General features: G+C 34.8%; 1 protein-coding gene across 7 annotated transcripts in view; it reads right to left on the minus strand.

Moving 5' to 3' along the window:
- Positions 1–12,846, minus strand: part of Cep170 (centrosomal protein 170) — a 92,598-nt gene that overhangs the window by 49,426 nt on the left and 30,326 nt on the right. For all 7 annotated transcript variants that reach the window (XM_070041916.1, XM_070041915.1, XM_070041914.1 and 4 more), the window contains exons 4-7: positions 11,806–11,887; positions 7,227–7,282; positions 6,976–7,138; positions 4,975–5,109 (exon numbers count right to left, since the gene is read on the minus strand). In XM_070041916.1, the coding sequence (XP_069898017.1) occupies positions 4,975–5,109; positions 6,976–7,138; positions 7,227–7,282; positions 11,806–11,887 (436 nt within the window). The remainder of the gene's footprint in view (positions 1–4,974; positions 5,110–6,975; positions 7,139–7,226; positions 7,283–11,805; positions 11,888–12,846) is intronic.

Here is a 12,846-nt window from a genome sequence, read left to right on the forward strand (position 1 = left end):
AGTGCATAGGCCGTGAGTTCAAGCCCCATGACCACTACCACCAGTACCAACAACAACAAAGAGTAAAAGAACTGTATCTATTATTATGAAGATCTATTATTGAGAATCAATTTAAATAATGTATTTTTCCCTCAAAAATCCACTCTGTATTCAAACAGATTGGTAGAAAAATCAGTTACAAATAATTTATTAGGAAGAAAAGGCAATAGAGAAAAACTTTTTCCAATTATTTTTTCATTAAGTAAAGCATTTTTCTTCTGAAGTAGCTTCAAATATTCAATCTTTTGGTGAGATTCATCAGTTGCAATAATTGATTTCTTGATAGCACTCTGAATATGAGACAATCATAAAATTGTCTGGTTAGGCTATAAAAGAACAGAATTAACATCCCTGTAATCAAATGTGGGGTAAGTATAGAAGGCATTAAGCTCTGTTCCTATAATAATAATAATAGTAATAATAAAAACATGAACATATATTGTCAATAAAAAAATCTAGTCTGGCAAGGTAGATCTTGCCTATAATCCCAATTACTTATAATCCCAGAGATCAGAGGATGGTGGTTTGAGGCCAGCCATTAATAAAAAATTTGTAAGATCCCTATCCTAACCAATATGGCAGCACAAGACAGTCACCTGATTTGCATGGAAGATTATACGAAGCAAGAATAAGAGGATTACGAATCTAAGAGGCTAGCCTTAGGCAAAAGTAAGACCCTATCTGAAAAATAGCCAAAAGCAAAAAGGGCGAAATGCATGACTCAAGTGGTAGAGTGCTTGCCTAGCCCTGAATTCATACATTAGAACCATCATCAAGAAAAAAAGAAAAAAATGTAAACAGAAGGCCAAGAATATTTCGGGACAACAATTTCAATATAGTTATTATTTTCAAAATTTACTCAATAGGTGAGTGTTTGTTTGCCCTAGTCTGAGTTCAAACCCTAGAACTACCACTAACAAAAAAAAACTAAACACAAGACTATCTCAGATGTAAAAAATTTAATATGAAAATTATTATCTTCAAAATGTACTGTTTTGTTTACTCTTGAAAATGAAAAGATTAAATTTGGATATAGAGGTTAAGACAGAAAAAAAATCTTTCAAAAGCTTAAAACTCACTGAGCTTCAGCGCCATCTTGTATATACAGCGGTCTTACTTACTAAAGGCTCTTGAGAACATCACTGTAAAGTATCATTTTCATAACAAGGATTCTGAATCATAAAGAAAAGTTTAAATTGCACTCTACCTATTTCCTTTGCTTAAGAAGCTAGTGATATGTGTAGTATATTTAACAGAAAGGAAATGGTTTCAACTATTTAAAAAACTGCTATAAAAGTAAAATTAATTAATTCAATTCAATTAGTGTAGAATATTCACTGTGTGGAGAGATTCCTTTTCCTAGTCCCCCCTCAAAAAAGTACTAGAAATGTGGTCCTATATAAGTGTCTACTATAAAAATTATTACCTACTATATAGAACCCTTTCTTAGAACACTGAGAACATATTCTGTGATTTCTGAATTTACCAATCATTTCAACACAAATTTTGTTTATGCCAAAGTAAATATCATATACTATTTGCTTATATGAATATTTTATTACTAATCTTAATTATTTAGATTAAAAATTACTTGGTATCTGGTTATGCCAGAATTAACTGTGTACATTTTATTCAAAGGAGATCAGTTGGTGATAATCTGTTTATGTTCTTCATATTCACAGGTATTTCATGACTGTGTGACTTTCCAGGAGTACTTGTAATACACATTATCCACTGTAAATGGCTATTGTTCTGTGCTAAAATAAAATGCTAAACCAATTCAAGGCAACAAAAACTGATTATTATGACGTACTCTGCTTAAGTCACCATACTAGCCTTGTTGAATACCTTTAATTACTGTTATGCTCCTTTTGGCAAAAAGGGAAGTACAAACTGAATGTTTATAAATTTAGTTTTGTTTGTTCAAAATTAATGTAAAGGAAATATGCTATGTTCAATTATGTGCCTTTACAAAACATACTTGACATTTAAAGTCCTTAATTGTAACCTAAATGAATGCTGAGAATCAGAAAGTAGAAGAAAAACTGCAGCAACATAAGCTGAGGGTACATTTTCTGTAGTAGGATTCAAAATACAAACATAATTTTTGGACTTCATTGCTCTAATGAAGTGCTTTTAATATTTTTAGGTTATATGGTTATATATTTTTTAGGACATTATAGATGTAGACCCACAAAGGTGACAAAAATGATTTTGTAATAAACACTCTATTACTGTTTTTAGACTGTTCACCTTTTTATAGTGACATAGTAAATACAGTTTTTAAATTCTAAAAATATCAATAACCAAGGAAGAAATCACCTTATTTTTCCTGAGGGGTGAAATCAAAACCAGGGTCTCCTACATGCTGAACAATTGTTTATTACTTCACACCTCCAACCAAAAACTCATTTCTTGTTTTTATTGAGAGTATCCTTGAAGGTTTTTTTTGTTTTGTTTTGTTGTTTTGTTTTGGTCAGTTGTGGGGCTTGAACTCTGGGCCTGGCTGCTGTCCCTCAGCTCTTCAGCTCAAAGCTAGCACGCTACCACTTGAGCTATAGCTCCACTTCCCATTTTCTGGTTGTAAGTGGAAATAAGAGTCTCATGGACTTTCCTGCCCAGGCTGGCTTTGAACAGTGATCCTCAGATCTTAGCCTCCTGAGTAGCTAGGATTACAGGCGTGAGCCGCCAGCACCTGGCTGTAGTATGTTTTTAAAGCAATAATTTATATTTCATGTAAAGCACTTAAATTCTTAAAAAATACTGTAATTACAAAATGATCAAAGGTAAACATTTAAAATCCTACTCTATAATATCTGCTGACTTCAGAAATTATTTCAAGTCAATAAACTTTCTCCTCCATTCTTAATTTTTAAAAAATTGCAAATGATATATTTACATGATCAGATCAATATAAGCAAATAAGACACATTCAACAACCGTTAGTCAGCTGAATTTGACCACTTTAAAGCTTTTTAACCCAAGACAAATCAGTTAATTCCTTAATACTCAAGACATTTACAAGTTTATTTTCTTTTTTCTTTTTTTGTTGGTCGTTGGGCTTGAACTCTAGGCTTGGGCGCTGTCCCTCAGCTCTTCAGCTTAAGGCAAGTGCTCTACAATTTGAGCCACAGTGCCACTTTCACTTTTCTGGTGGCTTATTGGAGATAAGAGTTTCAAGGACTTTCCTGCTCAGGCTGGCTTTGAACCGCAAGCCTGGGATCTCAGCCTCCTGAGTAGCTAGGATTACAGGTCTGAGCCACCAGCACCCGGCTGACAATTAGTTTTAAGAGAGCTTTTGATCATCTGGAAGAAATGACAATGTACAGTGCAACAAACTGCCAAGCATTTAAAAATTTAGAAAATACTGTTAAATACTACACAATTTGAAAATTACTATATTATGCTGAGATAAAAAGGATCAATTTTCAACATCCGTTTTTGGAGTCTAAAGTTTTTGCACCTTCTGAATTGTATCCTTTTGAATTAATTAATTTTATGCACATGATTGTATGTATGTGAGTTTATGTGTTTATGAGAGTAATATGTCACTGAAATTTTAACTGCTTGTTAAGAGATTGGATCTGGAGCTTTGAACCTGAGTTCAAATCCCAGCTCCACTGTTTGCTAGTTGGGTGACTTTGGTAAGTAAATGAACATTACTGTGCTTTAGTTTTTTTTAATCTATAAAAAGGACACAAATAACATTACTATTTTTTGGTAGTGCTATGAGGATCAAATATACAGATGTCACTTAGAAGAGTGTCTACATAAACTAAGTATCACTCAAGTATAAGCTAAGTGATGGTTTTGCCTCTTTACTGTACTGCTGCTTTATCATTCCAGTTTGATGTCTTTTTCTCTCTTCTCTTTTGATTGTTGGGCCTGGGCACTGTCTCTGAATTCTTTTAAACAAGGATAGCACACTACCACTTTGAATTACAACTCCACTCCCAGATTTTAGGTGGTTAATTAGAGAAAAGAGTATCATAGTTTTTTCTGCCTGAGCTGACTTCAAACTACAAAATACGATCCTCAAATCTCAGCCTCCTGAGTGAGGCTGAGGGCCAAGAAGGCCCAGCATGTAGTTTGATGTCTTTTTAATATCCTTACATGGCAGACAATTGTTATTTCCACAATATTTTCTGGAAAACTGATATTCCGGTTTTTGAATATTTAATCACTCCACTAACAGATTCCCAGTTTACTCATCTTAACATTAATCTGACCCAGAACATTATTCACTCTGGCTGCCAAGCTCAGTAATCATGTTGCTACCATACTCCAACAAACTTAAGACACTCAGGTTTTAAAGAAGTTGTCATTACATATCACATTTTTGTACATAGTAGAAATAATTTACGTTACATTGAGTATGTGCTTCTGGAAAACACAGAAGTCATTTGTACCTTTTTTTTTTTTTTTTTTTTGGGTCCGGTCATGGGGCCTAACTCTGGGCCTGGGCGCTGTCCCTAAGCTCTTCACTCAAGGATAGCGCTCTACCACTTGAGTCACAGCGCCACTTTCGGCTTTTCTGCTTATATGGTGCTGAGGAATCGAACCCAGGGCCTCATGCATGCAAGGCAAGTGCTCTACCACTGAGCCATCTTCCCAGCCCCATTTGTACCTATTTTTGTCAAATTCATTTTATCCAGGTTTTATTCAACATAAAAATATCCAGCTGTGTAATTAATCTGTAAGTTTTAATGATTTCATACACTGGAAAAAACTTTAAATGAAAGCACCATACGAAGATATTGAAAAGACTTCATAAGAAAGAAATTTCTATTAAAATAACAAGCAATTAAAACATTCATTAAGTTTTAAAATCAAGTAACAGAGTAGATCACCTCTTTCAGAGGTAGACAGATTTTTGGTGAGACTATAACACTTCCTAAAATATTCACTGAATGACAACCATTGAGATCTTTTTACCTGATGGTCCGGTTTCATGACTTTTCTCTTCAGACTTGCCACTCGACTTGAAAGCTCTCTTTTCATCCACTTCATCATCACCCCACCAAGATGGCTGTCCATATAATGGAGTGCCACGGGGCACAGCAGAAACATCTGGAAGGTGAAAAAAAAAATCTGTCTAAAGTAGATGAAACAACAACATACTTTTTTACATAAGACTACAAATTGTTCAGTTGATTAAAAGTTCTCTACATTGAACGAAAACTCAAAAGATTTTTGTTATTTATATGGTTAAGAGTTCTTTAGCATATAAAGTACGTAACTGAGCCATTTATAAGCCCATTCAACTTGCAAGTATAGACAGAAGTGTCTTCAGCAGTGTTAAAACTAGGCAAATAGCTAGGAAAGAATGAAACCAGTCATCAGAATTGTCATTAGTGGTAAATGCTAAAGGTGAAACTAAAATATATTATTTTCTAAAATTTATAAAGTGTGAATTTACACTAGCTTTTAATACTTTTTTTATAGCTCCTGCAACTGTAATTAATCTGATAACATTTTGATGATGCAAAAATCATCAGATTTAAAACTTTCTCTTACATGACAAAACAGGAAAATTACAGAGCAATTTCTTTGAAAAACCCAGATGCAAAAATTCTCAACAAAATACTTGCAAACCAAATTCAACACATTGAAAAGATTGTGATATACCATGAAAAAAAAGTTCCTTTTAATTTCAATGATTATGAAAATTATGAAAAATGCAAACAGAATACACTGATTTCCTTCTAATATTTAAAATTATTTCTCCTAAATAAGAATATTAAGTGTAACTACATACAATTGCAACAATTATGTTTTCTAACTTTGATTTTGGGTTATGAGGTTTGAAATCAGTCGCTTGACCCATGCCCCTTAGACCTTTTCTCCATTTTTTTTTTTTTTTTTGTCAGTTGTGGGGCTTTAACTCTGGGCCTGGGCGCTGTCCCTCACCTCTTCAGCTCAAGGTTAGCACTCTACCACTCTGAGCCACACCACTACTTCCGGTTTTCTGGTGGCTTATTTGAGATAAGAGTCTCATGGCCTTTCCTACCTGAGCTGGCTCTGAACTGCGATCCTCAGATCTCAGCCTTCTGAGTAGCTAGGATTACAGGTGTGAGCCACAGGTGCCTGGCTATGTTTAGTTTTTTATTTTTTTTGTCGGTTGTGGGGCTTTCACTCTAGGGCCTGGGCACTCTCCCTCAGCTCTTCAGCTGAAGGCTAGCGCTCTACCTCTTAAGCCACAGCACCACTTCCGGCTTTTTCTGCTTATGTGGTGCTGAGGAATCGAACCCAGGGCCTCATGCATGCACTCTACCACTGAGCCACCTTTCCAGCCCCCCATGTTTAACTTTTTTGGATAGAGTTTTGAACTTCTATCCTAGAGGCTGGTCTCAGACTATACTCATGTCTCTTAGGTATCTTGGATGAACCACAATGCCTAACTTGTTGATTGAGATGGAGTCTTGCTCACTTTTTGTCTGTGCTTACCTTAAACCACCATTCTACTTATCTCTACACTTCCTGGGATTACAGGCATGAGCTACCATACCTGGCTGTGCTTTATAATGCTTAATAATGAAATCATCAGCTGCATTAAGATACACTGTGGAAGCAGGGTACTGGTGGCTCACTCCTGTAATCCTAGGCTGAGATCTGAGGATCAATGTTCAAAGACAGCGGGCAGGAAAGCCCATGAGACTCTTATCTCCAATAAACCACTCAGAAAACCAGAAGCGGTGCTGTGTCTCTAGTAGAAGAGTGCTAGCCTTGAGGGAAGAGCTGAGGAACACCACCCAGGCCCAGAGTTCAAGCCCCATGACAAAAATAAATACACTATGAAATCATCATTTTTATATGTGTACATTTTTATATGTGTACATTTTTATATGTACACAGCAATATGTTTTTTTTTTTTGAGAACTAATGCAATTTCTTCCAAGTCAAGTATAGTAAGGTGGTTTTGGGAAATGGGCTTACCTGTGGATTTCTCCTCAGCCTTCAAGGCCTCTGTGGCTTTGTGTGGCACTTCTGAAGCAGCATCTGCAACCTTTGCATCCACACTTTTGGCACTTGCAGATTTTGACAATTCTGATTCTGAAGATTTCTGAGACAACTGAAGCTGAATAGTAAACTTCTCATGCTAGGAAACATTTAAAAATTGAAGTGATACATCGTGAATGAAACCAAGCCCGCAAATGCTTTGTCCATGAAAGAAGGGTGAGTTTTACCTTAAGAGCTTCCTCAGGGACCCTCAGCTCTCCTCGAACTACAGTGAAAAGATTTGTATGTAAACGGGGCTAAGGAAGAATAGAACTCTGAAATCTTGGTAACCAGCTTCAACCTAATTTAAATATGAATATAAAATGTTGAACATACTTACAAATATAAAAATTTCATCTTAAGTACGATAAAAATCCCTAGAGCAAGTATTTCTAAACTTTAGGTAATATTGGCTTTTAAAAAACAAATAAGGAATTAATGAGAGCTCAAACACATTTTAATTTTTGTAAAATGACCTGTTTATGATGAAGAAAAAGCACTGAGAATCAAGTTTTATTGATGAAAATATGTCTGCCTTACGTGATTACTCAACAGCAAATCCTGAAGAAATTTAATTACTTAGATTTTCATGCATTTGGATAAAAATAAAGTTCATTTTACAAGTGCAAAAGAAATGCTATAACTAAAGTCTTATGACAACCACTACTCCTTTCAACCATGTACTGTAAACCAGGGTCACATTACATTATCAACAACAGATTCCATACAGATTAGAACACAGTACTAGATATGAATGCCTTCATTATCATGCCCCAAGAATAATGCCTCTGTACATTTAAAAGATTTACTAATGATCTTATTCCCCCTCATTACCTCACCTGTAAAGAAAGGACCTTTAAACCATGCACTACAATCTATTCTTCTGTATTAATTTATAACACTCATCTATCGCTTCTAGGGTAGAAAATTAATTAGCATGACTAATTGGGGATAAAGGCAACTTCCAAAACATAATAGAAGCAGTAAACTTACTAACACAACTGTTTAGAATTGTGATGAACTTTGGAGAATGTCTAATCAAATCCATTACCTTTTGTTCTTGTTTTACTTTAGATAAAGATTTGGGTACAGGAGAGAGAGAAGTTAATACAAGAATCTAGTTACAGAATCCAGCCCAGGGCTTTCCTATCACTTCATATCGGTCCTAATAGCTTTGAAATACTAAAACTTTCCTTTTCTGCTAAGTACATACACTGTCCTATATCTGCTGGTATCTATAGAATACACACCTCATAATAAAAAATAAGTAACTATTAGCAATATTTTACCCCCAAGACTCTTAAATTGGCTGGAAAATATTCACAGCATTTCTACCTTTTTAATGGAAATAATAGCATTAAGAAATTGTAGTGATTTGCTCTCGATAGGAAACGTAAGTAATTCTAGTATTTTGTAAGACTTCCTGAGCTTCAGGTTTACCTCTTGGTAATATGTGAAGGTTATTATTTAGGGCTAGTCTGGGCTGTCCTGAGATTTAGATGGGTTTTAGGTCAGAGAAGAACTGAGAGGGCCCATGCCTCTTAGTTCAAATACTTTAACTCCAAAAAGTTGCTTGAATGTGGACATAAGACTACCTCAAGAGTTCTTATGTATGTCATCAATTTATCTGTGAACTTCACATACCTACAGGATTTGGAGAATACCCAAGCCCAGGCTTCCTTCAAAGCTTATGGTGCTGCTCTAAGTTGTTAAAGAGTTATTTTTAATTTGCTAATCAATAAAAATTTGATAAACTAAGCACAATTACTCATGTCAATAAATTACAAAAAGCTTAAACATTTATTATTAAAAATAATACCTAGGCCCAATGAACATTTATGGAGTGTTTGCTCTCAAACAGAATGTACATCCTTTTCACATAGCATTTATCTAGACCAAATTCTGTGCTATGGAAAAACAGCAATAAATTCAAAAGGATTTGAGATAGATTTTTGAATATACAACTTAGTAAAGTTCTGTTCACTGACGAAAAGAGAATTAAAAATCAATAACAGATCTCTGCAAAACTTTTCAAATATTTGGAATGAACTTATATAACTCAAAGAAGAAATCAAAAGGTTAATTAGAAAGCATACAGAACAGAAAAACAGCATTTAGGAGGAATTCTATAGCACTGAACACATGTATAACAAAAGGAGGTCTCATCTGAATGATGCCAATTACTAACTAAAAAAAAAAAAAAAAAAAAGGAAACAGAGACACCAGAACGCAATTTAAAAAGTAGAATGCTGCTGTTGCTAGTAGCTCATGCCTATAACCCTAGCTACTCAGGGAGCTGAGATCTGAGGACTGAGGTTTGAAGCTAGCCTAGGCAAAAAAGTCCCTGAGACTCTTTATCTCTAACTACCAGAAAACCAGAAGTGGAGCTGTGATTGAAAGTGGTAGAGGCTCAACACTCACTGTACAACCCTGAGAAAGTTGTCTGGTATGAAACATTTGCCTTAAGACAATTTTAGATAAGACATAGACATAGTATGAGTTATTGTATTAGGAAAAATCTGCTAGTTTACTGTATTACTGTGCAATACATATATAAATTATAAAGTATAAATTATTTCTTAAATTTCTTGTCCTTTTTTTCTGAGACATCCTTAGCTTCTATCTTCAGGGCTCAAGTAATCCTCCTGAGACTAGGATTAGAGACAGGTGTATAGTACAGTACCCATTTTATAGATTCTTCTTGAATTTGTATTCTAAATTAATTTCTTTCCAGTTTTATTTAAATCTGTTTTAATATTCTCATATATTTTAAAATATATAAAAATTAAGGAGGTATAGAAATACAAAATATATTTGCATTTGATTGTCTGATAAAACTTATTCTGGTTGAAAATGAAGACTTACATACTAACATTCTTTAATGTATATTCTTTTGTATTGCCTTTTATCTGCTATACAAGGGAGGGAACATATTGTTACATTTCTACATGCTAAATGCATACGTAAAACATACATACATGTGTATGTGTGTGCTGGGAGTGGGGCTTGAACTCAGGGCCTTGAGCTCTTGCTGAGCTTTTTCGATTATAGTTGGTGCTGTACCACTTGCGCCATGCCTCCAGCTCTGGAGATGTGTATCTTGGATTTTTCTGCCTTGAAATTGATCCTTAGATCTTAACCTCCTGAGTAGCTAGGATTATAGGCATGAACCACTGGTTTTAAAGATTTTAAATATACAATTGATAAATAGTTAAGGGGTTGATATTTAGATATTCATTTGGGTTTTCAAGAATAAATATAAGATGTGCTACAAAATTTTTTCTAAGTTTACATTTAAATTCTAAAAAATTTTATATTTCACAAATTTTAAGTGTTAGTATTCTTTAAGTGCATTCACTGAGCACCACTACTTTAGAGAACACTACAAATTTCTCTATTAGTGATAAAATCCACCCAAACTGCCAATGTTCAATGCATTTTCTTTTACTACTGAAATCCAAAAATACACAGCAATTAGAAAGAGTTAAGTGGGTGTCCATGGCTCATACCTCTTATCCTAGCTACTCAGGAAGCTGAGATCTGAGGATTGCAGTTCTAGGCTACACTGACAGGAAAGTCTGTGAGACTTTTATCGCCACTTAACCATCAAAAAGGTAGAAGTTGATCTGTGGCTCAAGTTGTAGAGTGTTAGCCCTGAGCACACAAACTCAGGGGCAGTACCCATGCCCTGAGTTCAAGCCACAGAACCAGCATAATGTAGAGCACCTATATTTTAATCACATATAAATAAGTTCTTTGTACAAAGATTTCTGCCTTGTACAAATAGGAATGTTTTGATTCTTCTCCAATTATATTCCTTCCTACTACTGGAGCTTGTTTAAGCTACCCTATATAGAATAATACAACCCTGTCTCTATTTAGCTATTAAGACTGAAAAAAAATTTTTTTTGGGGGGAGGTGGGTAGGGGAAACTGGGATTTGAAGTCAGGTTCTTGCAGTTGTTAAGCAGGTGCCTTATAGTTTTGAGCCACAACTCTAGCCTTCTTGGCTTTATTTTTCAGGAAGGGTCTCATATTTTTTCTAAAGTCAGCCTCAGACTGTTATCCTACCACCTTCACTTTCCCGCATAACTTGAGGGACAAATATGGACCCATATTACCACACCAGGCTTACTGATTGAGGGTTCTTGTTAACTGTTACCTGGGCTTGCACTGAACCATAAGCTTTCTGATCTGCCTTCCAAGGAGCTGAGATTACAAACAGTAGGCCTATCTTTAAAAAAATAGAAATTCAAATACACACTAAACATCCAGAGTATTGTTATTAGAAGGCACATGATGCTGAAAGTTTGAATTAAATAGGTAACATAGGGGAACACTTGGAAGGAAAAGTAGGTTGAAATTCTTACATTCTCTCCAGGAGGTTGATGTGTATCACTGTAAGCTACCTGAGAAGAATTCTGAGCTGAGCAAAAATGAAATGTTCTCCAGGCCCTTTCTCCAGTTACATTCTTTGGTACACAAATTATATGTGCAACAGTACTGCAGGGAGACTGTTGGTAAGACTACACAAAGAGTAAGAGAAGAAATCTAGCCGAGTCTATCAATTTTTCAATAATTATTTTTAGGAATAGACATAGTAACTAAAAAATATTTCTGAATATGTATTATTTTAACATGGGAAGGGATCCAATAAACAAATTTCTAATATATTTATATTAATAATTCTTCTATCTCAAAATGTTAATTTATACCAGAGCAAATATTTTTGAATACATTTTAATAAATGAACAAAATCACATAAGGATATCATATCCAAATCTCAGCTTATCTTCAAGCTTCAAAGTGATATAAGTCTGTTCTGGAATCCTTACATCATTCACAAAAGTCTGCAATTAGAAAAGATGTTAGGTTACATATGATGTATAATTTCGCACATTCCATGCAATCAAATTCTCAAACCTCATACGTGTCACATATCGTATACATATACATATGGGGGCCAACACAGCTTGTGCATCTATCCTCAGATGCACTATGTATCCTACAGCATGATATATTATTCTATAGCAATCCTTTCTCAGTATTACTGACAGCAAACAAAGAACATGGTGCTGCCAAGATGAATATAGGCACTTAGCACCATTCTGAAAATGATGCCAAGAAAGCTCCTACTCTGAAGCTGACAAACTGTAAAGAGAGAAATATTTAACTCTTAATATATCAAGCTTTACTGATTGCAACTGTAGCATTTAGGAACACTATATTTGTGAGGATTGATATTTCATCACTTTTATTTTTAACATTATCCCAAAGAATAAAAAGAAACCACTTAAGAAAAAAAAAAATTTCTTCCGTGTGCTGGTGGCTCAAGCCTGTAATCCTAGCTACTCAGGAGGCTGAGATCTGAGGATCGTGGTTCAAAGCCAGCCCAGGCAGGAAAGACCGTGAGACTCCTATCTCCAATAAACCACTAGAAAACCAGAAGTGGTGCTGTAGCTCAAGTGGTAAGCACTCGCCTTGAGCTGAAGGGCTGAGGGACAGCACCCAGGCCCAGAGTTCAAGCCCCATGACTGACGAAAAAAGAAAAATAAAATTTCTATGTTACAACTGCTAGATAACGTCTCTGGATAATCTTATGAATCTAAGATACATTATGGAATTTTAGTGAAGTAATGTTTGCTATGTTTTGAAAATCTGCTGATTTATAATCATTTTAATTGTTTCATCTTTATTCAGTTATTTCTAACAATGCAAAAAATTACTTAAATAGTAATTACTTAAAATACTTAAGTAGTAAGACAAAAGAATAGCAGAATCACCTTATACAGTAGTCATTATTCAACAG

Source organism: Dipodomys merriami, unplaced genomic scaffold (assembly GCF_024711535.1).
Source record: "Dipodomys merriami isolate MVZ:Mamm:240054 unplaced genomic scaffold, mDipMer1.0.p SCAF_31, whole genome shotgun sequence".
Lineage (NCBI taxonomy): Eukaryota > Metazoa > Chordata > Mammalia > Rodentia > Heteromyidae > Dipodomys > Dipodomys merriami.